Genomic DNA, 27,653 nt, shown 5'->3' on the forward strand with positions numbered 1-27,653 from the left:
CACCATACCCACAAGATTTTAAGCCTCCCAGCTAAAGGAATAGGGACTTTGTCCATCTATTTCATAGTGAATATGGACAACCACGACATTTTGTGAGTTAAGAAACTTTCCAAATACTATACAACCAAATTTCTATAATTAATTAAAATAGTTGCTTTTCCCCTTCTTAAATTTAATTATCATATAAAAGTTTCCTGTCAATAATAGGAGAGAATTGGTGGAATTTTTAGAAACCAAAGGTCATATTAAGTACCAAGAAAAAAAAAAATTCTTCCTGGAGTGTATATATCAATTCTTCCATAAGTATGCATGGGAAAAAATTCTATTTAACTACATTCAATTATTTTCAAATATATGCTCTGAAGAGTTTCAATGTCATACTTGTCTTTGGAGTAGCCAGTATGTGCTTTCTTATGGCTAAAAAAACTTTCATTTGAATCAGAAACTAAGCAAAAATTAAACTGTTAAAATTGTGACTTTTTTAACACAGCCTTTTGGTTTTGGTTTAGAAAAATAATTTCTTAAAGGATGTATTCTTTTATAGGCCACAAAATATTTTGAAACATGTATCTTTATAAAGAGGTTTTTATATAACCAAATAAATGAATACATTAGGTTTGAACTATGGCTTGAAAGCTAACTCAAAACAGAAAGACCGACAGAGAATTAAAAAATTAAATTTTTTTACATGAACTTCTTGAGTATCAGGAGAATCGTCAGAAATTGGAGGCTTTTCTTCTGGTAAGTCAACACTTTCTTTTAGTGCATCAACTTCTATTTCATGATCTTCTTCTGAATTCACTGCAATTTCCCGGTCAAGCCTATGTTCAGAGATAACAGGACTTTCAGAGGTAACGAGCCCAGAGCTTCCACCATCACCAAGGACATCGGCCATAGCTGAAAGAAAGACAAGAGTTCACCTTCCATGTTTTAAGCTGAAAAAAATAACATATACACCATTTGGGAAGCACACAGAGGGAAAAGGCTACCGTGCACTTGAGAATATTTCCTTGAAAAACTTTTATACTGCCAAAACTGATATACAAGGATTTACACGTTAATCCTGTTTCTTTAGTATCCAATTTAAACAATACATGTGTGGCCTGGCTGGTGTGGCTCGGTGGTTGAGCGTTGACCTATGAATTAGGACAGTGGTCGGCAAACTGCGGCTCGCGAGCCACATGCGGCTCTTTGGCCCCTTGAGTGTGGCTCTTCTACAAAATACCATGTGCGGGCGGGCACATACAGTAAAATTGAAACATCGTGGCCCATGCGCAGAAGTCAGTTTTCGGCTCTCAAAAGAAATTTCAATCGTTGTACTGTTGATATTTGGCTCGGTTGACTAATGAGTTTGCCAACCACTGAGCTAGGAGGTCACCGTTCAATTCCTGGTCAGGGCATATGCCCAGGTTGCAGGCTCGATCCCCAGTGTGGGGCGTGCAGGAGGCAGCTGATCAATGATTGATTCTCTTCATTGATGTTTCTATCTCTCCCTCTCCCTTCCTCTCTGAAATCAATTAAAATATATTTAAAAAAAAAAAACATGTGTTTTTCACCAGGATAAAACACATTAGATAAATTTTACATTTAAAAATGACATTTTTTTTCTCACCTAGAATATAATTTTTGTACTTATTGTAAAACATCAATATGATAAATGCTTTGAGGAGCTCAGATGTTTCTTACTAAATTAATCTGAAAATTATACTCACCAGTTTAGATAACCAGCTATCCTTGTTGAGCAATTATATAATTAATTGAGGGATATGAAATCTGGGCTTTAATCAAGGTGTGAAAAGGACTACATAGATATCTTTCTTTTAGCAGAAAGCACCCAAATGGCCACAAATATACTTCACCATTTAAAAAATAACTTGGGGGTGGGCAGCTCATTAAAAATAAATTCTTCCTTATTCTTTCACCTTCCTCCTTGCCAAAATTTTGTCATTAGTGCATGCAAGCCATATTTGGATTTAGAGTTTGTGAATGATACCAAATTCTAAATTAAAAAATCTGTTAGTGTAGCCCTGGCCAGTGTTTCTCAGTGGTTAGAGTGCTGCCCTACGCAATGAAGGGTCTTGGGTTCAATTCCCGGTCAAGGGCATGTACCTGGGTTGCAGGTTTGATCCCTGGCCCCAGTTGGGGCAGGTAAGGGAGGCAACCAATCGATGTGTCTCTCTCTTTCCCCTCAATCCCTTCCACTCTTTCTCAAAAGCAATGGAAAAAACTATCCTTGGGTGAGGATTAACAAAAATAAAAATAAAAAATCCTTTAGTGTTTAGCAAAAATCAAAGACCAACTAGGGCCCGGCCAGCATGGCTCAGTGGTTGAGTGTCAACTTATGAACCAGGAGGTCATGGGTCTATTCCAAGTCAGAGCACATGCCCAGACTGCAGGCTCGATCCCCACAAGGGGGTGTGCAAGAGGCAGCCAATTGATGATTCTCTCTCATTATTGATGTGTCTGTCTGTCTCTCCTCTCCCTTTCTCTCTCTGAGGCCAGTAAAAATATATTTAAAGAAAAAAAGAAAAGACCAACGAGGGCCCTGCCCGGTGTGGCTCAGTGGTATCTGTCCAGCCTTGCACTGAAGGGTCTCGGGTTCGATTCTCAGTCAAGGGCATGTGCCTGGGTTGCAGGTTCATTCCCCACCTTGGTCAGGTGTGGGAGGCAACCATTTGATGTGTCTCTCTCACATCGATTTTTCTCTCTCTCCCTTCCACCCACTCTCTCTGAAAAGCAATGGAAAAATATCCTTGGGTAAGGATAAACAACATTAAAAAAAACAAAAAAAACAAAAAAACAACCAACCAGGAAAAAGCATTTTTACACATTTCACAGATAATGGACTAATATACAAAGACTGCTTATAAAAAAGGGAAAAAAAGTTTTTCACCAGTTTGTCAAAGAGGAATGGGAAAATACATTGTATGCTACCTTCTAATCATCAGTGTCTGAAAGCATAAACAACCAAATATTAAAAATCTGTGCCTACTCCTTGACTTGGCAAATCCATGTTTAGGAATCTACCCAACACAAACACTGATATATAATGTGTAAATATATATACACAAGAATATTCATTGCAGAACTGAAACAACAAAACAAAAACGGTGACCAGCTCAAATGTTTAACAATAAGTAATTAGTTAAGCATACCAGAGAACATCCATATTACCACATACTATTATAACCATTAAAAAAGACAGGATTAATCTAAACTAATGACAAAGAAAATTGTCTTAAACATATTAAGTGGGGAAAAAATTTGCTTTAAAAAATAATTGGTAATTATAACAGCTACCATTTATTGAGCTTTCATTAACATTTAAAGCTATTAATATTTTACAGACAGACAGACAATGTATAGCCCAGTCTTACACACTGTAAGTGCAGAACTGAGTTATGAACCCAAGCAATCTGGTTCAAGCCTCTGTACTCTTTAGCTATCATATTTATCTCCCCTTCCTTTTTCAACATGTGGGGGGAAATATGCATATGGGAAAAAACTTGAGGAAAAAGGAAGTTGCCCTATGTAGACATGAGTCCCAGAAGATTAAGAAGCAGGTATGCAGTCTGGCTGGGTGTGGATTGAAGGAAAATAGTCCACAAGAAGCATTCTAAGATTTCCACTGTGGGAATCATAGAGTGCATTACAAGCAACCCACTGTTTTCATAGCTGATACACCTTCAGACACCATACACACCAGAGATAAAAAAAAACTGAGATAAACAAATCTGGATAATAGATTAATTGGTTCTAAGAATAGAACTCTTTATCAAAACACCAAATTGAAATAATTCTAAGTCAAAATAATACATTTATCATTACCTGCTCTAATTGTAGAGGTGCAGGTTTCAACTGATACTTCGTCTGAAAGTGGTACCTTGGACTTCGGGGTGAGGATTTTCCTTTAGAAATAGAAATAAATATTTGACACTGTGAGAAGATCCCATCTGCTCTAATATGCTTTAAATCCTACTCCCTCTCCTACTTGTCATATTGTTGATTAAAAACCAAGGTTCAGAGAAATTAATAAGTTCACTCTGAACTTCTATAAAATTTACCAGTGACTTTAGAAACAAATAATGCTATATTTGTTTCTTCCACTTTCCATTATTTCACTTTATTGGGAATAACGACATGGCCTTAAATTACAAGTAAAATGATTTTAAAATGTTGCTCGGAACAAGCTGCACTTATACCAATTTTTAATTACTGGTGGCCACGTTTTCCAAATAAATCTGTCAAATATTATGGGATATTTCCTCTACACTCAGCAGGAGGTTCAGTATCTTAATGCTAAGATTAAAGAATAACTCAGAATGGAAAACTAATGGTATCTGCATTAATTAATCCACTTCATGAAATTAAGTTTTGGAAATATGCTGACAGTGATCCTTCCTATTCCGAGCTGGCCTTCCCCCAAACCCAATTAAACCATGCTGATTTTTAAAAAGGGGAATGACACAATTATTAAAGTAAATCACACATTTACTTATAGTTACATTTGTAAACTTACCTCAATCACAATGTTTATAGTAAGAATAAGAACCAACAACTAGTTTGTTTAAAAAGGAACTAGCTTGCCAAGATGGAGAATATTCACCTAGCTCACTGAAGACTAGTTTCTTTTTTTTTAAACTTTTTTTTTCTTTATTAAGGTATTATGTATGTGTCCACTTCCCCCATCCCACCCACTCATGCCCTCACCCCTGCTAAGACTAAAGTTTCTTATCATGTGAATGCTCTTTGCTTTGTGATTGTTATCCATCAAACCCATTTGCAAGAAATATTAGTTTTCATTAAATTAAAAAATACTTGAATTAATTAAACAATCTGGATAATCCTTTCATATTGGTTTCTCCCACTTTTTGCATGAAGGCGTGGCAAAGATCCCAGCAGATCAGGGTTTCTCCTTTCAGAAAAGCAGCACATGACCGAGCTGAATGTGTGAGAGGTCACTGTTATGATGCTGATCTCTGTGAGTGCTTTATGAAGCCACTCTCAGGACTTACAAAGCCATTTACAGTGTTGTAAGTTATGTCTTATGTGGTTAAGCTTAGTAAATTTTACTATCCTTTCCCCCCATTTTCTTAAAAAAAAAAACAATAACACTGATTTTGAGAGAGAAAACATCTATTTGTTATTCTACTTATTCATGCATTCATTGGTTGATTCTTGTATATGCCCTGACCGGAGCTCGAATCTGCAACTTTGCGTATCGATATGAGGCTCTTACCAAATGAGCTACTAGGCAAGGGCTTCACACTTCTTAGTTATTGAAACTGCAACATTTTTGGAATCCTGTGCAATGGTGTCACTGTTGTTATTAGTGCTGATGTGCAATGTGCCCAGTCTTCCCATGAAATAAGGAGCTGTGTCATAAGCTGAACCAATTCACTGATTAGTTCAGCTAACTTTCAACAAAGAAAGTGTACTGACATATCCTATCTAATAGAGAGGGAATATGCTAATTGACCCTCATGCTGTGGCAAAGATGGCAGTGCCCACAGCCAATAAGGAGGGAATGTGCTAATTGACTGCCATGCCCTCAAAGATGGAGGCGCCCAGTCCCCTCAGCCTTGCCACGTGCCTGCCTCCCGAGTCCCCCAGTCCCCTCAGCCCCCCAGCCGCCCAGGGTCGGTCGAGGCTTGTGCTGCCAGCAGTGGCAGCAGCGGAGGTGTGATGGGGCATCGCCTTCCCGATTGCCAGATCACCTCCCGCCCCTGAGGGCTCCCAGACTGTGAGAGGAGGCAGGCCGGGCTGAGGGAACCCCCTCCAGTGCATGGATTTTCATGCACCGGGCCTCTAATATACAAGAGGCCCGTTGCAGGAAGATTCCTACAATAGGGCTTCCTGCGGCCTGAGCGAAGCAGAGAAGGGAGCAGAGCCCGCCTAGGCGGGCTTCCCTCCTGCTGCCGCCGCCGCCACCCAGCGCTTTCCCTCCCGCCGCAGCCACCCAGCGCTTTCCCTTCCGCCACTGCCGGAGCCCCACTTCCCGCTTTCCCTCCTGCCGCCGCCCCACTTCCCGCTTTCCCTCCCTCTTCCTTCTATGCTGTCTTTAGTCTTCACTCTGTGCCTGCATATGCAAATTATGTATATATATATGTATATATATGTATATTAATCTTCACCTAAATGGTATGTTTATTGATTTTAGAGAGAAAGAGAGAGAAACATTGATCGGTTGCCTCCCATACATGCCCCAATGGAGGATCGAACCCGCAACCTTTTGGTGCGTGGGACAACGCTCCAACCAACTAAGCTACCCGGTGAAGGCTGTACTGATTGCTTATCTTGTTGTGGGCCATAAACTGTGTGGAAATTGGCATCAATCAGACCACACTTGAACAGCACTGCCCTACATCATCTAGCACATCTCCTAAATGTGCAAGTGCTAAACGAAACTAAGTGGGAGCATAACACTTCATGTCATTAAAAAACAAAACTTGGCTCGAGTTTTGTATCCACCCAATGGTAGGAAACCAAACTGCCTCTGCGCCATCTCCCTCTGCTCACCTTGGTGCCATGGGAAATGTGCCCCTGACCATCTGGAAACCACTGAAAACGGAAGGGCCTGGAAGAATGCAGGACTGGGAATGAAAACTCTTGGTCTTCAACAATAGGACCACCAAAGAGTATGAGTTCTACCTCAACCCATCAGGTATGACTCTATATATTCAGGAAATGTTTCGTTTCGTTCTAAGATTTCATGAAACTACTAAGTAAAACACAATTGTACAAATGAACTTTCATAACAGAAAACATTACCAAATATGGAAATGTCAAAAATGTAAATAAGAGCTGACCTATGCATAGACTATTTTACTGGTTCAGTTTCATTTAGCATTAATATGTGAAATTTTTCCCTAAACACTTACCTTTCATGGGTTAATGGTACATAAAGAGAAGCTTCAACCCCTTGAATAGGGCTTGAGTGATTTAATACTGACAGTGCTTCTTCTGCAACTAAGAGATCCTTTGTTTCTCCATCTTCTAAAGTGCCTGTAAACCATACAGTTAAGAATATTTACAATTACCTGTGTTAAATGCTCAGCAATTACTCATGGTCTGGGACTCATACTTTTTAACAAGTTGTCAGGTCTGCTCGCTGTATGTGTAGCTTGCTCCTTTGACATTAGACTGCCAACAACAGTTCCTTCTAATTCTGCGTCTAGCCCAAGAGTTGCCTCACCCACTTTAATCTACCACTTCTCACTTTTGTCTTAACAGCCACTGCTACAAGTGTTTTAGATGCAATTCATTAAATCCTCAGTATTCAAAGTAGCAGTACTATTATACCCATTTTAAAGATGAAAAAAAAACAAGCATACAGTTATACTGCTTATCCCAGATCACAAACCTAGTTAAGTAACTGAACTAAGATACTAACTTAATACTTACCTTTCAAATTATTTTAGTGGAATACAGTATATGAAAAGAGTAATGTGAACTTCCAGTCATAAGCTGTTTATGAAAAAACAGTACTAAATCCTGAGAGCAACTAATAAAGGCTTGTTTATAAAGTAAAGATATCACAGCCTGGCCAGTGTGGCACAGTGGTTGAGCGTCAACCCATGAACGGTTCAATTCCCAATCAGGGCACATGCCAGGGTTGTGGGCTCAATCCCCAATAGGAGGCATGCAGGAGGCAGTCAATCAATGATTCCCTCTGATCACTGATGTTTCTATCTCTCTCCCACTTCCTCTCTCTGAAATCAATAAACACATCCTGGAAAAAAAGAACATCATAGCCCAAACTTCACTGGACTCAGAAACCTTAGTTAAGCTAAGGCAGGAAATATTTCCCAAAAGAAATCACTATGACCCAGATTTTCATAAAAGTACCTGGTTTTACAGATTTAAAATTAGGAGTTACCTTTAAAGAAGTTTGTTAAAACTGTGCAGCGTTCAGAAACAAGAAGAAAACCAGTTTTCTTGTCCACTAAATCTACTCTTCCCCTTTGCCGGTGGTCCCCTAGCATATCACTATCAAACTACAAGTGCTTGTTGGTTTTCACAGCCCACTAGGCTCTAAATTACACCCGAGCAGACGCCTATGTCCACTCTACTCACCTCAACAACACTTAGCACACACACACTTGTTGCACATACATTAGGGGCTTAAATTTTTTTTTTGATAGATGAATATCTATAATAATAAAAGTGTAATATGCTAGTTAGACCGGACGCCCTTCCAGACGAAGCCGGTGCGAGGGAAGCCCGGGTCCCAGGTGCCAGAGGGAAGCAGGTGCTGGCAGCTGGGGGAAGGAAGGCCTACTCTTGCACGAATTTCATGCATCGGGCCTCTAGTAAAGACAGTAAGTTCACGGGCTGTTGTATATTTATTTTGATCGTCCAGTGATTATTTTGGAGGTACGGATGGAGGAAGAGTAGAATGAGTGTCCTGGTTCTAGAGCAGCTTTCTGGATCAGCTGGATAAGTTAAAAACTATTAATAGCAATCTCATCTAAAGTTAGTATTATTTCTCATAACTATAAGGCCTTAAGTCAGACTGAGAGTTAACATTTCTTCCTTAAACATTACTGTTCTCTCCCCCACCCCCCGCTGAAAGGAACACAAGTACCTCTGCCCTCACACCTCATACCTACTTGTAAGTGGAAAGAATAAGATGTGCTGTATTGTGTCATGTCATTACTTAACCCCAATGCTTTTTTATTGTGGAAAAAATTCTATTACAAATGAGGGACATCAATAGCCATTTTGAATATTTGGAAATGAGTTCTTACCCGTTGGTTTCTCCAGGTCTAGAGAAGTTACTGATTCAAACACATCTTTCTCGTTGTCCTTCTGAGTCTTTTCAGCTGGATTAGTCATTAGTCCAGTGGAAGCGCTGGCTGGCTTCGCAGCCGTGACATGTTCAAACTCTCCTGGTGACGGGGCATCTTGGTACTCCAGTGACTCGGTGGAAACATTGCTGTTTTCTTTGCTCACATCCAGTTTCTCCAAACTCTGGGAAGGTGTATTTTCTGACCTCACATCCATTTCTTGATGGCCCATTTCAGGGCTATTCAGGAAAAAAGATGTCTTATCTTTGTTCTTCAGCCACTCTGTTTCTCCTGGAATTCCACATTTATAGAAAGGTATGGTAACAAAAACTTTTGTTTTGCTATCATCTGCAGCCTGTTAAGTGAAAGGTTTTAAAAAATAATTTTACTAGTAAAAATCAGTCAAGTCAAAGCTATTAATGCCAATCATTGCCCACCCTTTCCATCTTAATCAAAATTCATGTATTCTAAATCCATTCTCTTCAGATACATGATTAAAGTTTAATGATTGTTAATGTTTCTCTAATTAAAAATCAGTTATTTCCAAGACTTTAATAGGCAAGATGACAATAATCATCAATTGGGTTCCTATTAACAACCCACAGTGGAACTCTGAAGATATACCCTCCTAAATAGACAATCAATTAGGAACTTAGTAAGAGAAGCAAACCAATACAGGTTAAAAAACAAACGAACATGGGCTAAAAATTAGGTCTTGGTTCTAGTCCCCTTTCTGACACCAAATAGCTATTTGTTGGCAATTTACTTGATGCTTCTTAATCCCTATTTTTTCCGCCTGTAAATGATGGGTTTGGCTTAGGCAATATCCCAGTTTCTTTCTGAACTAATATTTCTGATTTCATGACTATCTGCAAGATTGTATGATACATCTAACTTTTTACTTGTGGGAACTGTCTTTTTGTTCCAAATATTATCAAACTTACTCCAGAAGTCCATTTTTTGGTCATGCCTTCTTCCATGAATGAAATTCTAGTTTCTTTAAGTCGTAAAGGAGGAGTAAGAGACCTTCCTGGTGACTGAGAGGGAGACCCTAAAGGTGTTGACCGAAGACCAGACCTTAGGATGGATTGAGGAGTGAACTCTGCAAATCCAGAGGAAGTAACTGACATGGCCAAGGTTTTAGCTTTCTGTGACAAAGAGTGAATGGAAAGCGACCATTAGTGTCTATAACAGGCAATACATAAGGACAGACAGGGTCAACTGAATCACAATGGTGCCAAATTCTCATCTCAAATAACCCATAATAAGAAGTTTTATTATAGATTACTGGAAACAAAATGTAAAATTCTATTCAGAGCATTCTATATGTAAGACTACAAAACATAAAAGTGCATCCAAAATCATTCTAAAGGCTTTGGTTGTTCCAAGTATAAAGTCAACTTAAAATAAAGTGCATAGACAAGATAAATTATTTTACTATTCCTTAGAACACTTTATATATATATATTTTTAAAATATATTTTATTGATTTTTTACAGAGAGGAAGGAAGAGGGATAGAGAGTTAGAAACATCGATGAGAGAGAAACATCGATCAGCTGCCTCCTGCACACCTCCCACTGGGGATGTGCCCGCAACCAAGGTACATGCCCTTGACCGGAATCGAACCTGGGACTCCTCAGTCCGCAGTCCGACGCTCTATCCACTGAGCCAAACCGGTTTTGGCAGAACACTTTATATTTTAAAATATATTTTTATTTATTTCAGAGATGGAGAGGGAGATAGAAACATCAATGATGAGAGCTAATCATTGATTGGCTGCCTCCTGTACGCCCCCTTCTGGGGATCGAGCCCAAAACCTGGGTAGGTGCCCTTGACAGGAATCAAACCGGGGACCTTTTAGTCTGCAGTCTGATGCTCTATTCACTGAGCCAAACCGGCAAGGCTGTTTAGAAAACTTCAGATAAAAGAGACAGTGTCAGTGAACAGAACCTAGCTTAATTATAGCAATCTAATCTAAATTAATGAGATTGACTTTAAGAATCCAGAGAGGAGGATCCAAGATGGTGGCATAGGTAAACACCTAAACTGCTGCCTCGCACAACAATTTCAAAACTACAACTAAAAGACAAAACGTCTATCACCTAGAACCACGGGAAAGCTGGCTGAGTGGAAGTTCTACAACTAGGAGGAAAGAGAAAAGAGCATTGAGACGTGCACAAGCGCTGAAAAGCTGAGGTATGGAGGCGTGCGAATCGGGCTGGCGGCGGGTGACTGGGAGCGCTTTTTTCAACCCGAAGGGAGACAAGCTCCCGATTACTCCGAACTCCAGTTTCTGGGGAGACGCGGGGGACCCAAACTCCTACAGGGAGAAGCTGGACTGTCTGCCATTGGGTCGGAAAGTGAGGGTGGTTTGCTTGCAGGGCTGCGCGCAGGAATAATTGTTTACTGCGCTGGGACGCGGTTGGAGATGCAGAGCCGGCTAACAGGCAGCCATTGCTGTTTGCCACGCCCTAGCCTAGTGTCGCCCTTAGACCCCGCCCCGCACAACCTACAAACCCACCCAAGCTCTAAGCAGCAGCTTTAGCATATGAATGACCTGCCCTATCGCAGCTTAACCTAGCAAACTTGCAGCCCGGGTCAGACAGCTCCAAAACCTCCAAATCCCAAGCAAAGAGGAGAAAACTGTAGTTCTCGCTGTAGCTCCTGCTGGGTGGCCTCAGACAGTAGCTGACCTGCACCCCATTGGAGATCCAGAAGCCAGTATACCTAGTGGTCAGTGTGAGACACCAGATTTCAACTCCTCACATCCATAAGTGACATACATTCAAGAGGCAGACTCAGTGAGCACCAAAGCCCCACTGAAACAAGTCCTGCACCATAAGAGTGTCTCCAGCGCAGCAGTTCTTCATTATAGACACAGCGGGTCCTCACAGCCAATTGGCCTGGAGGTCAATTCCTCCCAGTGTACCAACAGCAATCAAGGCTTAACTACACCAAGACTTTGCACTCGGCCCACAAAGGGGTGTACCAAGAGCGTCCACCTCAGGTGATTGGGGAGGCTGAGCTACTGGCCCGTATAGGTCACCTACCACACAAAGCCACTCCATCAACACAGGGAAGCAGCCAAAATGCGTAGACAAAGAAACATGTCACGAATGAAATGGAGGAAAGCAAACTACTGGGCGACATAGAGTTCAGAACCACATTTATAAGGTTACTCAAGAATCTTCTAAAAACCACTGAGGAACTTAGTGAGACCTTTAAAGGATCTTAATGAGAATGCCAAAAAAATGGAAAAGGACCAGTCAGAAATTAAGCATACACTTTCTAAAATAAAGAATATACAGAAACTCAACTGTAGATCAAAGGACCCCAAGAATCAAACCAAAGATCTGAAATATGAGGAAACAAAAAACACTCAACCAGAAAAACAAAAAGAAAAAAGAATCCAAAAATATGAAGATAGTGTAAGGAGCCTCTGGGACAACTTTAAGTGTACCAACATCCGAATTTTTGGGGTGCCAGAAGAAGAGAGAGAGCAAAATATTGAAAACCTATTAGAAGAAATAATGACAGAAAACTTTCCCTACCTGGTGAAAGAAATAGACTTACAAGTTCAGGAAGCGCACAGAACCCCATACAAGAGGAATCCAAAGAGGACCACACCAAGACACATCATAATTAAAATGCCAAGGGCAAAAGACAAAGAGAGAATCTTGAAAGCAGCAAGAGAAAAAGTTAGTTACCTACAAGGGAGTATCCATACGACTGTCAGCTGATTTCTCGGCAGAAACGATGCAGGCCAGAAGAGAGTGGCAAGAAATATTCAAAGTGATGAACAGCAAGAACCTACAACCAAGATTACTCTACCCAGCAAAGCTATCATTCAGAGTTGAAGGTCAGATAAAGAGCTTCACAGACAAGAAAAAGCTAAAGGAGTTCATCACCACCAGACCAGGATTACATGAAATGCTGAAGGGTATTCTTTAAGAAGAGGAAGAAGAAGAAAAAGGTAAAGATAAAAATTATGAACAACAAAATGACATCAAATACATACCTACCAACAAGTGAATCTAACAATCAAGTGAATAAAAAATCTGAAGAACAGAATGGACTGGTGAATATAATAGAATCAGGGACATAGAAAGGGAGTGGACTGACAATTCTCAGGGGTTAGGAGTGTGAGGGGTGCGGGAAGAGATTGGACAAAAATCTTACACCTATGGCGGGGTAAGGGCATGGGGTGGGGTGGGGAATCAGGTGGAGAGGGGAGCTATTGGGGGGGGGGGGAAGAGGAAAACCTGTAATAATCTGAACAATAAAGATTTATTAAAAAAATAAATAAATAAAGATAATAGTGCATAATTTTCCTCTTACAATGAAACCATAGGGAAAAACTTCCTAAGCCTCAGTTGCATTATATGTGTTACAAGACGTTTTTTGACTGCGTTGGCCTAGGAATGAAAAAATATGGTAATAAAATAAAACAATACAAAAAAAAAAAAGAATCCAACAGCACCTTAATTATTTATAAAAATTCTGAAGATTATAATGAATAAAAATAATTAGTATAGAAAATATTTAATAGAAATAATCCCTTCAGTTAACTTCTCTAAAGGACTAGTGAACAAATTATCCCATAGATAATTAAATCTTTTACAAGATTATACTGATTTTTTTTCCCTAGACTGTTTTTGGCAGCAGGGACAAAATTATCTTGATTTAATTTAATTTAAACCTAGCTGCAGGCAATATAAAGTTTGATTGTTTTTTTGAAAATGTTAGAAATACTGTACTGGATATTAAATATCAGGAATTTAACAGTCTTAGTAATCTTTTTCAACTTATTTTCGGATAAGCATTTACTGAAGTATCTTTTACTCAATTTGAAAAATAAATTCCTTGGTTCATTACAAATGCTAGATACCAAGAAACAATAGAAGAGAAAAGAGAAGAGAAAAATGCTAGATACCAAGAAACAATAGAAGAGAAAAGAGATGAGAGAAGAGAAGAGAAGAGAAGAGGACAGAAGAGAAGAGAAGAGAAGAGAAGAGAAGAGAAGAGAAGAGAAGAGAAGAGAAGAGAAGAGAAGAGAAGAGAAGAGAAAAGAGAAGAAAAGAAAAGGGAAAGAAAGGAAAAGAAAAAAGATCCTAGGATTAGATCTAGAATACTGGACAAGGAGCTAGGCAGGGGTGGGCAAACTTTTTGACTCGAGGGCCACAATGGGTTCTTAAACTGGACCGGAGGGCCGGAACAAAAGCATGGATGGAGTGTTTGTGTGAACTAATATAAATCCAAAGTAAAGGAGCGGAGGGGAGAGCAAGAGAACCGGATGAACAGCCGGATCCGGCCCGCGGGCCGTAGTTTGCCCAAGGCTGAGCTAGGGGATAATATATGTAAAAACATTTTGACAATATGAAGGTAAAAGATCACTGTTATCAGTCATCATGCGCTTAGTTTTGTGGTTTCTCAGCTAGTAATTTATCAGAGAGGGTGGAGGCAATTTAAAGACAGATATCTATTAGTAGAGAAAAGTAACATTTATAGTTGCATTGAAGGAGCCAGAGAATTAAAATTAATAAATCTAAGAACTAAAAAGCATTTAATAGAATAACAGCAAAAAGGAATAAGAAATAGAATTTAAAAACTAAAAAAGTAAACCCAAGAATGTGAAGGCATTTTTCAAAGAATACAGGCCAATTTATAACTATCACAAAGAGCCTTTCAGGACAACAGAGTAACTGTTAACCTTGAGTATAATGCCATTTAAACACAAAGGGTAAGTTCACCAAATTCTATTAAGGAGATGTAAAAATACAGAAAGCATTTTGGAAAGATACCCACAAAAAGAAAAAGAGAGAAATAAAAGCTTAAATCATCCATTATCCAGAGATATCAAAATAGCTATTTCTCCCTGCTACTTAAAAAATAACAACTTCCAAGCTTCACTATGAATGCTAGGTATGTAATACTCACCTTAACTACAACAGGAGTTTCAAGTAAATGTAGTTCTGAAGACCTGGAGGTATTTTGATGTGATCCTTTTATTGGTGAACTTACTGGCAATGAACTAGGTGTTAGGTACAAAGGATATCTGGTGGGGGTTTGCTGAATAAACCCAAAACCCTGAGAAAGCTGGGGAACAGGATGCACAACCAAATCCAGCAGTCTGTAATCAGAGTACACACATGAGTAGAAAATCCCTGGTAAATTGTTTATTGAGTTATACTAAGGAAATGACAGAATTTAGTAAACTATTTACTCACTTTTACATTGAGCTACCCCAAATAGATTTTTTTGTTAATTCTCACCCGAGGATATTTTTTCCATTGTTTTTTTGGAGAGTGGAAGGGAGGGATGGAGGGAGAGGGAGAAACATCGATTGGTTGTGTCCCACACACCCCCAACCGGGGTGAGGAAAGAACCTGCAATGAAGGTATGTGCTCTTGACTGGGAATTGAACCAACGACCCTATGGTGCATAGGCCGATGCTCTAACCATTGGCACAATGGACAGGGCCCAAATAGATATTTTATAAAATGCTTTGCACTGTGCTAACATTTCTGTTTTAGGTGTCTATTTAGGAATGACTGCTTCTCAAAAGCAGGGCCCATGCAACAAATGACACCAGCGCCTACCTAAGTAAAAGCCAAATTCTTATACTACCAAGAGTTATACGAAAAAAATGCGCTTGAGTTATACTAAAACACTATAAAAAAACTGTTTTTTAATTAAATTTTCTAAAGAAAATGTTAATTATTGCATTAGGTCTTAGGATTTCCTCAACAACTTTTTGACCATGATCCAAATAAGTAATGCATTTTAGGTTATACACAAAATATAAATTACATAAAATAACACTTAGCAACCAATCTCTGTCTCTCGCCCCCCCCCCCCCCCAACTCTCTCTAAAAATCAATGGAAAAGTATCTTTGGGTGAGGATTAACAAAAGGGGGAATAAAAAAGATTTAATAAATTCTTACCTAGAAACTTTTTGTGATGCCTTTAAAACAGGTGTTCCAACAAATGCCCCAGGCAGCTCTGGATCTGGGAGAGAACACACTACAGGAGATGGTCCTTCTATTCTAGGACTACAAAGAAAATAAAAATGTAGTTTTGATTATGTATCACAAGGAACATTAAATTAAAAATGCTGTAAGAAGGTAGGATTAGATGAGAGCGCACAGCTTTTGTTTTTTACTCTGTACACTTATTTACAAACTAGTGTCCCAGTGCACGGATTCGTGCACATTGAAAGGAAAGTAATTAGAAGAAATATTTTAATATCGCTATTCGCCCTTTCTCTATAATAGAAGTGTCAACCAAATTCATGATCGACAATGACAGATCAAAACACACATGTGCGATTGGCACCAGCGAGAGCTTTATGTATTGCGCATGTGCGAGCCAACTTAGCCTTTTATAGATATAGAATAAACTTGCTTAATTAGACCTGCTCTCTGATGTAGCTAAACTTTTTCCAGCCCAGTGAAGCACCCCAACTTCTCTTTCAGGTAATTGTCAGCAACACAGTGGTAAATATCAACATGAAGCAGATTATCATTGTAGATCATGCAGGGAGAACAAAGGGTAAAATATTGAACTGCATCAGTTTTTGACTATATTCTGCTCAGTGAGAAAACCTGAAGTCATTTTCAAGGTCCACCATTTCTTACTTCTTTTCAGTCGGGTCAAGTTTCTAAGCTTTCTAAATCTCCGTTTTCCGGCTAATGGAAAAAAAAAAAAAGAAAAAAGGATTCTACCAAGTCTCCTACCTACCTATTCCAGGACTTCTGTGAGGATCAAATGAGATGAGGCACTGGAAAACGCTTCACAAACATTTGGTTAAAGTGTAAAATGTTTGCACCTGACTATAAAGCAAGTCCTGTTCCTGGCCTGAAGAAACTCCAATGAGTCGCTAGGGAGAGGAAGCTGGGCGTTGCAATGTGACATCATTGCCGAGTGCCCACAGCGACCATTTCCAGGCTGGGCTGGGCTGTGGGCTGCATTTTGCGCCATGGGGTCTTGGCAGCAACGGCTGCGATTTGGTGGGCTGTGTTCCACAGGGGGAAGCCGAGTGTTATTTTGTCGGCACCAGGGTCGCAGTGCTGTTTATTTTTAAATGGCCAGTGCATGTCATGGCAGCTCCTGCATTGAGTGTCTGCCCCCTGTTGGTCAGTGTGCATCACAACTACCAGTCGGACACTTAGGCTTTTATATATATATAGACAAATAAGTATATACATATAGATACCAACGAACATACATTTTTCTTGTAACAAAGTAACCAATAGAAAGAGTTTTTCCTTTTTACATACAATAATAAACTCTAAGGTTAACTGTTTATGAATGCTGTTGATATCCAGGAAAGATTAACAAGTAACATGACTATAAAAAGTAAAAACATACCTATTGTAGGCTAAGGTGCTATTTTTAGGTTCATCACTTTTCCAAACCTCTCCAACTTTAGACAACACGTTATGAATGAAAGTAGATCTTGTTAACACAGTCCCTATTACAGCTCGCTTTGGAACTGCTGATAGTGGTTTGGGCCGAGAAACTGTAAAATGAAAATTGCAGAATTCAATTTAATCTCTAACACCAGGACTTTTAATAGAAGACTAATATAAAAGAGCGACTAGAAAACAGATCACAAGAGTTTGGTTAAAACTGCATTTGGTTTAATAACATCTATGTAGAAATTTATTTGGGCTTTTAGAAGATGGTGAAAGTTACATGTTTTCTAAAAGTTGGACAACAGCCTTCAAAGGAAATAAAAAAGTTATTTCATCCTTTACTACATTACTAAATAAGTTATAAAAATGTCCAAGAAAGCTTTAAACTTCTTGGGATAGAATGACCAATAATAAAAAGGCACCACTATGATGATTCAAAGCAAAATATAAGATAGAGATGGTTGCAGAAGGCAATCACTCAGTATCTTCTCTAACTCAATGCTTTATGACATTTTTCAATGAAATTTTACCTTTTCGAATAACTGATAATGTTGACACACGGTAAGGTTTAGCTCGTTCCATGGCTAATTTTCGATGGACTCTCGGAAGAACTTTTCCATATTGATCTAATATAGAATTTCGAGCCACAGATCTCTCCCGCAAGTGAGGATCACGATCATTCTATTGAACATATCATAACTAGTAAAAATTTAATCTTCAAACATGTTAGGTGCTATGTTTATACATTTACCTTTTAAAATATAACAATAAATATCCAAGAGTATCTTCCTCCTCCCTTCTTCCAAACCAAGGGACCTCATATACACACCTAATTACTTTATCAAACCTTACCCATCAAAAGTCTCTCCTATCCAGTCTTGATTTCTTCTCAACTAAAGAACACCAGTTATCAATTACTAAGTTTCTACCTGTATCAGTAACATGTACTTGTTACTTCACACACACCTCTGTACACCCTCACAAAGAGATATTATCATTTTACATATGAGGAACCCAAGGCACAGAGAGTATGTTCCCAGCACACAATGAAAATTAAGAATTGGTCTGACTCCTGAAGTCCAGGCTCTGTGCACTATATAATCTCTATTACTAACCTCTAACTCATCCTCTCCTTCTCCCTAAGTGAAAAGATTAGTCTGGCAAGATCACAGATATTAAACAGAAATGGAATATAAAAGAGAATTGGGTAAATAATAATACCCTATTCCTAATTCTGCTATAGAAAGTAAGACGAGGAATCTCCAAACTCAAATTTATATAAATCTCAGTGGTTGGTTACCATACTACAAACTCTTAGATAACAAAGTCACAGTTTTTCTTCTTTCCTTATCCCCCATAACAAAACAAGTTTAACTATACCGTAAGATTAATCTTCAGAGTTTGGTTCAGCTTCAAAGCGGGGATATAATTGGCACGCTGTAAATGGTGAACTAAAAGTAATTCGTGATTCTGAACACTGGTGCTGGACTGCAAAAATCTCACCAAACACTCCTAGGAAGAATATAATAAATGTGTAAGCTACTAACATATCCTGAATTTCTGACACGGTTTTACTGGTAAGTCATTACCTGCTCAGTGTCTGTAAACGGTAGCTTCAGTAAATCCTCCATTAAGCCCATTTCCTGACAGCCTTTATACATGTGCTCTAGTAACTCCTCTGTATTCGATCTACTAGAATGGTGTCGCAGTAAACTCCAGGCCTCAATCATGCACCTGAAATCAGTATTTATCGAAGTTTCGTTTTAGAAAAGCTATTTAAAGTGTTCAAAACAAGTAATCCACCTAAAGATTCTCAAAGATACTCCACACATGTAATTGAAGGTAACTTAATTTTACTGAATACTAATCACTGCATTAAAAAGGTGGCTTATGTCAACAGGCATCTTTAAAGACTCAATTTTATGCTGTTCTGTATCATTATATAAGTGTAATAGGAAAGCAAAGTAAGTACACAGGTCAAGAGGATAAAAAACTAATGTGATCTAAACAGAACTGAAAAATTAGCATGATGTGATAGAGAAAAGCCAGGCTCTTAAGGAAGTGACTGTTTGCATGAGAAAGAAGAGTAGAAAAGAAAATAAGCAAAGATGGAAACAAGAAGATTGTGTTTATGGGGAGCTGAAGGGTTTAGCATAGTAACATAAGATTTGGGCTGATCTGTAGCAAGATCTGACTAGAGGACTTGGACTAAATCAGACATTTAAGACAGCATGAGGGACACTGAGCTGTGGGCAAAGGGTCATTAAATGAAGCAGTGTTTCTCATTACACTCTGTTAAGAAAAAAAAAAGCTTAAAACAGTGCAGTGATTACAATGTTAAATTAATCAATAAACAAAGCCAACAAATGTTTATATATTTATTAGATTAGATAATAACATGTCTTGAAAGATATACACCAAAACTGAGAATGATCAATCTGGCATGTAGAATTTTTGAGGGACTGATAACTTTCAAGGCAAAAGAGGGATAAATAAAAAATGGCAAATAGGAATATCAAGAAATGATTATCTTAAAAACCCACAACATCATTTTGAATTCTAAGTCAATAGGTAATTTTTACGGTAGTGGGTATCTTAATTAAAAAGATTTAGCCATAGCCAAAACCGGTTTGGCTCAGTGGATAGAGCGTCAGCCTGTGGACTGAAAGGTCCCAGGTTCGATTCCGGTCAAGGGCACGTAACTTGGCTGCGGGCACATCCCCAGTAGGGGGTGTGCAAGAGGCAGCTGATCGATTTTTCTCTCTCATCGATGTTTCTAACTCTCTATCCCTCTTCCTTCCTCTCTGTAAAAAATCAATAAAATATATTAAAAAAAAAAGATTTAGCCATAGTTTTTATTAAAAAAATAATAAATACTGAAATAAAGACTAGTAAATGAATGACATAAATAAGAAATATAGAATATGTGAACCAAGTTAAGGCAATTAATGTTCATAATGAAATAAATCTGAGGAAATTTTGAGTGGTCCTTTGTTTTTATTTCTGAATGTTACTGTATAGGACACAATTTTGCTAGATTTCTAGATACTGGATAATGGAAGCTTTACCACACTTAAGAGAAATAAGTTTTAAAATGATATAATGTTTGCTATGGCTAAAAAAGAGAAAATGAGGATCTTAGCAACTCAGAGAAACATGCTATGACTGAATCAAAGGACAATGGAATAAAAGAGAAAAACCAGCAGCCTTTCAAAGGTGTTTTTTTCTAACTTTCCAACATCTGCACTTTGATGTAAGAATTAGTGATCAAGTACCACCTCTTTAAAGTCACTAAAGTGTGAGAAGTTTACATGAAACTGAGAAAAATTTACATGCTGCTTGCCAACCCAGTGTTAGAATTCTTTACCCATTTATTTTTAAATACACACACACACACACACACACACACACACACACACACGTTATGTATATGCACTGAGTGGTCAGATTATTATGATCTCTGAACGCATAATAATCTGGCGTGCATGTGTGTGTGTATGTATGTATATGTGTGTGTATATATATACACACACACACACACATATATATGTATGTGTATATATATATACGTATGTATATATATGTGTGTGTGTATATATATACATATATATGTATGTATGTATATATATGTGTGTGTGTATATATATATATATATATGTGTGTATGAGGCCCGGTGCATGAATTTGTGCATGGGTGGGGTCTGGCCAGCCTGGCCAGGGGAGGGGACATGGGCGGTTGGCCGGCCTACCTGCTGGTTGAACTCCTGGTCGAGGGGACAATTTGCATATTAGCCTTTTATTATATAGGATTATATAGGATATACACTGAGTGGCCAGATTATTATGCTTTCAGAGATCATAATAATCTGGCTACTCAGTGTATATTATTGATTTTTAGAGAGAGGGAAGGGAGAGGGAGATAAAGAAACCTTGATGAGAGAGAAACATCATCTATCGACTGCCTCCTGCACGTCCGCTGCTGGGGAACCAAGCCTGCAGCCCTGGTATGTGCCCTGACCAGGAATCGAACCAGTGACCTCTTGGTTCATGGGTTGATGCTCAACGACGGAGTAATACCAGCCAGGCTACTCGTTATTAAATATTTGTCACTTTTAGCTTCTTATATTTGCTCTAGACAATTTGTTAGCTAGCCAAACAACTTTAAAAAAATTGATTTTTAGAGAAACATCTATTTGTTCATTCATTGATTTTTTTTTTTCCTTGTGCAGGAGCCATGCTAATCTTCTCTGTGCCGTTCCAATTTTAGTATATTTGCTGCCAAAGTGAGCACTCATTGATTGTTTCTTGTATGCGCCCTGACTGGGGATTGAACCCACAACTCTGGCGTATAGGTATGACACCAACTGAGCAACCCAGCCAGGGCCTAGTCAAACACTTTTGCTCACTTAAATTATTTCCACAAATACTTCCTAATTCATTATTTTGAGGACACTATTAAGTTTCTACATGTCTAGCCAACCTATTATTAAACTACAGAAGTTTTCTTCCGATTCAACCCTCACCCCTCAGAAATACATTCTGTTTAACCAAATGGAACAAAGAAAACTTAACTTTCCGAGTGGTGACACTAACATGCTGTTTGGTTCACAAATGATGCGTGGGGGTGAATGAAATGACCAATTTATAAACACATAAAAATAACCAAACTCCTAGCTGGAGTGACTCAGTGGTTGAGCATCATCCCGTGCACTTAAAAGTTGATGGTCTGATTCCGGCCGGGCACATACCTGGGCTGCAATTGGGGCACATATGAAAGGCAACCAGTTGATGTTTCTCTCTCACATCAATGTTTCTCTCTCTCTCTTTCTAAGCATTGTCCTTGGGGGGAAAAAAACAAAAAACAACAGACCAACCAAAAAGATTGAAACAAAACACACAATATGAGTTGTATAAAATAAAGTTACAATTTGGTAAGAAATTTCAGTTTCAAGCAATTTCCCCAACTAATTTAGTTAATAAGAAAACCCAATAACCAGACCATCATATTTTCAACCATGCCATTTAACCTGTCACCATTAATATATACGATAAATGTATCATGCTGATATATTAAACACGAGAGAACATTAAAACACTGCCAAGAGAAGAAAAAAAGAATATAAAGATATCAAACTGCTCAAGTCTTGTTAAAGTATTAAGATGTGAAACCTGAAACTTTCTTAAATTATTTAAACAGATACTTCAAGACTTCCTTTCTATAACAATGCAATGGCAAGTATCAAATGCAAAGAACTGCAATACCCAACCACCAATATTACCCAAATACTGGAGTACCATCACTGGGATATACCTCAAAGAATAGAATTATTACCCTGGCTGGGCAGTTAACTAGAGCATCGTCCCCATATGCCAAGGTTGTGGGTGCTATCCCCTGTCAGGGCACATGCAGGAATCAACCAATGAATGCATAAATGGAACAACAAAGCGATGTTTCTCTCTCCCACTTCCTCTCTCTCAAAACACACACACACACACACACACACACACAGTAATCAACTCAAGATGATTTTATTCTTCCTCGGTACTTCTGGCTCCTTTTCAGTATACTTAGACATGCAGGAGACTACCAATATTATCAATTAGCAACAGATATAATAATTTTAAACCTCAGTTTGGTTTCCTCTTTTATTCAAGGTACTTCTTATTTATGTTATTCTAGATAAAAGATGTTTTACATTTTTCTTAAGGTTGAAAGATGAAGAACTGTAAGAATACTATGTAATACAATAAAAGCAATATATATATTGCTACTACATATTTCAACAATATCATTATATTAACAGATATGATCAAGAGTTTGATTATACTTTCAAAGTATGTACTTACCTATTAAAAAGCAAAACAGTGATGTGAAGGATAATATCACTATCACTGGACACTGTTGGCTTCATTGTCTGAATATATCTGAGGGCTTGTCTGTGCTCACCCTGACTCATAAAGGCTTGAATAATCTTTGAATGCTGCCATGAGAAAGGTTTTGCAGTAGCTGGATGAAACAGAAGATCCAAACCATTCTGCAAAAAATGACATGAAAACTGGTAAATACAAATATATGCTTTGCATTTATACAAAGTAGCACACCTTTAACAAGACAGGCAATACTAAAGCCACAAAAATCAAGATAAAACCAGTGTAAATGTCAACTTACGGTATACTTTATTTTAAATAAAAGCCTTATCAAAAACCTCATGCTTTTGAGACCTCATTATACAATTATACAAAATTTTTCCATCACCAACTTCATATACAATACTAAATCCTGCCTTCTGTGGTCCCCCCGCTCTACTAAACATATTTCTAACATAACAATCACTCTATCTGCACTATTAGTAACTGTTATCTATTTGTTTCCTTCTCTAAGGAGTGAGAAACCTGGAGTTTTATCTTTGTACTAGAGGCCCGGTGCATGAAAATTCATGCACTGGAGGGGGTGGTCCCTCAGCCCGGCCTGCCCCCTCTCACAGTCCAGGGGCCCTCAGGGACAGGAGGCGAACTGGCAATCAGGGGAAGGCAATGCCCCTATCACACCTCTGCTGCTGCCACTGCCAGCAGCACAAGCCTCGGCCGGCCCTGGTTACCTGAGCCTCGGGCGGCCTTGGGCGGCTGGGCAGCCCTGGGTGGCTGGGGGCTGAGGGGACTGGAGGACTCCTGGGGCAGGCACCCCGGTGGGGCTGAGGAGACTGGGAGCCAATATCTTGTGGCTGTGGGTACCGCCCTCTTTATGAGGGTGTGATGGTCAATTAGCATATTCTCTTCTTATTGGCTGTGGGTGTCATTTTGTGAGGGTGTGACGGTCAATTAGCATAATGGCCTCTTTATTAGACAGGATTCTTACTGCCTAAGGTAGTGAAGGCATTATTTGAACTGACTTCTTAAATTACCTCTAGAAATAGATTCAATCATATCTTTAATATAAATTTTAATTATTATTTTAATAGTTTACAAAAGCTTTAATTCTAAGTGAACTAACAGACTCACCTCATAGTCATTATGATCGATCAGCCAAAATCCTTGAATAAGTTTAACCTGGTCCCAAGAAATGGCAAAGGCAGTTGGAAATGATTCAATTGAAGTATCTGTTTTGTTTGGAAATGAATACATAATATCAAGCAGCAAATAAATGGTCTTTTAAAAAGAGGGTTAAGGACAACAAACAAAAACTTCTACCTATATTTATAATAGGTAGCAACAGAATATAGCAGGAATGATTCTTGAAAGACTTTAGTTTTTAGAAAACCATTATGAATACCCAGCTAGGGGAAGTAGTTTTATTGTATGTGGGTATAAGTAATCACACACCAACTTCCTTCATTCTCAACAGGAAGTACCACCACAGAAAGGAAGAACTGAAGCATACTTGCTTCATGAAGTCAGTAGCTTAGAGTATTTAAGAAACAAAGTTATAAACAAATTCCAGTTAGCCAGCAAAACTTGGCAGCTTAAGCAAATGCATCAAGTGTCTTATAAACTACGAATAGAACTGCACGTTTTCGGATTAATAACTGACATTAGGTCAAAAACCTTACTGCAACAACCACAGGGCTCAACACAATGTCTAAGGTAATAATTAAGCTACCTTAAATGTATTCATATTCAGTATATAAGTTAACCTATTTGAGAATGACTACTTGCCAGTCATGTTTTAGAACTGCAGCTCTTAACTTTGGTAGTATCTCAGACAACACATTTGAGAATCTGATAAAAACACTGGACCCTATCCCCACAAAAATAAACATAAAACAAATTTGCATAATTTCAGGTTAACCACAGACCATCTGAACCCAACCCGCAGATCCTGGGTTAAGAAACCTTCCTTTTAAAAATATTCAAATGTGAAATTGAGATTGGATTAGATTGTGTATTAGTTCCTACTATTCTGAAATTTTGTAATTTAGTAATACATGAATGGTTTAATAAAAATTTTAAAGGATACAATAAAATGTTTGCTTGTTTCAGTAACGTTGTCTAGTAAGTATATGTCAAGTAGTGCCTATAAAAGAGATAAAAAATTCAGTGCATTTTATATACCCACTAGAGGCCCGATGCACGAAATTCGTGCAAGAGTAGGCCTTCCTTCCCCCGCTGCCAGCACCGGCTTCCCTCTGGCACTCAAGACCTGGGCTTCCCTCGCCCAGGAGGACATCTGGTCTAATTAGCATATTACGCTTTTATTATTATAGACTTATTCACACTCCTTGTTTTTCCCCAGACTGTGCCAGGTGTGAAACTCAGTTACGCATACCTCCCTCCCCACAACTTTGGGAACTCTTAAGTGATACCATGTTATTGCAAACCTACATGTAGACTAGGAGGAGGATATTTTCCTGTGCCTCCTTCATCTCGTTTCCACAACTTCTCAACTCGATCTCCTAACTGAGAAACCATTCCATCGATCATCAAGTAATCAGAGTTCCATTTCCCACTGCAATAAGGGCAACATTAAAGATTATTTAATATTAGTGGTAATTATTATCAAAACAATAGCATTAAATTCTTAAAAGCAATGATCCCATTTATCAAAGGGAGAGAGTTGGGAAGCGGGAGGGGGGAGAGGAAATAAGGGGAAAAAAACAAAGTCGTCCAAGTGCTGAAATGCAACTGTTAATGGAAAGAATGTAAAATAACTGGTGACCTATTTTAATGCTTTTTTGATGAGTAGCAGCTTCCAGTTTTTTTTCTGAATAAGAATTCTCAGAAAAAACACATGTTTAAAATTATAGACTCTCCTCTAATAGTGAATGGTGGTAAATAGCTTTCTTTAGGAAATAATAAATAGCTATACTCAACTTCTCAAGTAAAAGTGTGACCATCAGGTCAAGGCAAACATTACAAAGAAAATAGTAATGTTGGTAACAAATTCTGAGAATTCCACCCATTTAATCATTTTATAACATGGTGAATTCTGTTCTATTTCAGAAGGCTTTTTGACTTCTTACAGAAGAAATTTCTAAAATGTTGTTTGAAGGTTCTGGATGTACTATACCTTGATAAAAGCTCACACTTCTGCCGACGACTGGTGTAGTAGTTCTGAATTACAGGGTAGTTGTAGCATAACCTTGACAACTGCACAGCATCATCTAGATTTTTTTTTTAAGAGTTGGAGAAAAAGCTAGTAATATTTCCAAAATATCCCAACAATACTTAGATTACTCACATTGATATTTTACTGTAATTTTATATTGTTGTTTAATTTGTAGGCTTCCTAAATTTCAGTAATACTACCCATCCCTTTATTAACAGATGCACAAATGAGAAAACCAAGTCTCTCATAAACACCTGTAACAACAAGGATGCTAAGAGAATTATGAAAGAACAGATCAACAGCAATCATGGACAGTGAGAGAAGCAAGCTTAAATAAAATCTAATGCGAATCCTGGAAATGCAAAAAGTTAATAAGCTTTAGAAGTGTATTTTAAACAAATACAGCAAAAATCAAATTCTCTAATTCTTGATATTGGCATCAATCATTAGATAAAACAGGGGCGGGGAACGTCCGGCCTGCAGGCTGTATAAGACCTGGGAAATCATTTGGTCTGGCCCTGCCAGGGCATTAGGGATGAGTTAATTAAATGTTTGACCAAATATAGCAGGTTAAGTTTTAAGTTGATAATTTTGTATGGCCCATGAATGATGTTATAAATATCCACATAGCCCTTGGCAGAAAAAGGTTCCCCACCCCTGAGATAAAAGGAGGTATTTAAATGATGGTAAATATTCGCTGATAAACATATTAAAAGAACCCTTAAAATAAAAAAGACTGACAAATTAGATTGTAAGATGCTAAGTTCTATGGACCTAAATTATAGCTGATGATATTGAATCAACTTTCAGAAGCCATATTCTTTCAAATATTCTTTCCTTCAAAATGTTCTTTAACCCAATAAACATGTATGGAAAACCTGTGTATCAGGCATGGGGTGACGTACTGAAGATAAACAGAAAGAATGTAAGAAAAGAAGGTAAGAATAAAAGAAACATAAGTGAGGTGGTAGAAGAAAGAAAATGCAAAACATTAGGACACAACCACAAAATTATAAAGATTTCAGAATGTTTCAATTAATATTTATAGATTAAGTAAATATTTTACCTATGCCCTCTGGTAAAAGCCCAGAATGAGAGAACCAAAGAACCATTTGTGCATACTGACAGATGAGTTGCGAAACCATACACTTATTGGTTAGGTTCATACGACCTGTAAAGAAGAGTTAAACATCAGTTGTTTCAACTTCAACCACAAATGAAAAATCAAGACACTCAGAAGATTTAAAAATGAATTCTTTGGTAATTTTTAACGCTAAGTTAAAAATTAGCATGAACAAATAACTCACTAAAGTAGACTTTTAGGTATGCTTCTATCTCAGCTACACTTCCATTTACCTAATTTCAGAAGTCAAGTTTATACACTGGTACAAACTATACAGTAT

The 27,653-nt window shown here is 38.2% G+C and overlaps 1 protein-coding gene across 1 annotated transcript in view; it reads right to left on the minus strand.

Annotated features, from left to right (window-relative positions):
• The window catches only part of AHCTF1 (AT-hook containing transcription factor 1), a 76,134-nt gene that overhangs the window by 13,377 nt on the left and 35,104 nt on the right, over positions 1–27,653 (minus strand). The window contains exons 16-32 of the mRNA XM_080651298.1: positions 27,317–27,421; positions 26,212–26,305; positions 25,527–25,650; positions 25,162–25,218; positions 24,207–24,353; positions 23,055–23,242; positions 18,798–18,942; positions 18,589–18,720; positions 17,739–17,889; positions 17,162–17,312; positions 15,736–15,843; positions 14,728–14,920; positions 9,734–9,937; positions 8,751–9,144; positions 6,882–7,005; positions 3,829–3,908; positions 689–897 (exon numbers count right to left, since the gene is read on the minus strand). Coding sequence (XP_080507424.1) covers positions 689–897; positions 3,829–3,908; positions 6,882–7,005; positions 8,751–9,144; positions 9,734–9,937; positions 14,728–14,920; positions 15,736–15,843; positions 17,162–17,312; positions 17,739–17,889; positions 18,589–18,720; positions 18,798–18,942; positions 23,055–23,242; positions 24,207–24,353; positions 25,162–25,218; positions 25,527–25,650; positions 26,212–26,305; positions 27,317–27,421 — 2,606 coding nt within the window. The remainder of the gene's footprint in view (positions 1–688; positions 898–3,828; positions 3,909–6,881; positions 7,006–8,750; positions 9,145–9,733; positions 9,938–14,727; positions 14,921–15,735; positions 15,844–17,161; positions 17,313–17,738; positions 17,890–18,588; positions 18,721–18,797; positions 18,943–23,054; positions 23,243–24,206; positions 24,354–25,161; positions 25,219–25,526; positions 25,651–26,211; positions 26,306–27,316; positions 27,422–27,653) is intronic.

This window comes from Plecotus auritus, assembly GCF_963455305.1.
Source record: "Plecotus auritus genome assembly, chromosome: 14".
NCBI classification, from domain to species: Eukaryota; Metazoa; Chordata; class Mammalia; order Chiroptera; family Vespertilionidae; genus Plecotus; species Plecotus auritus.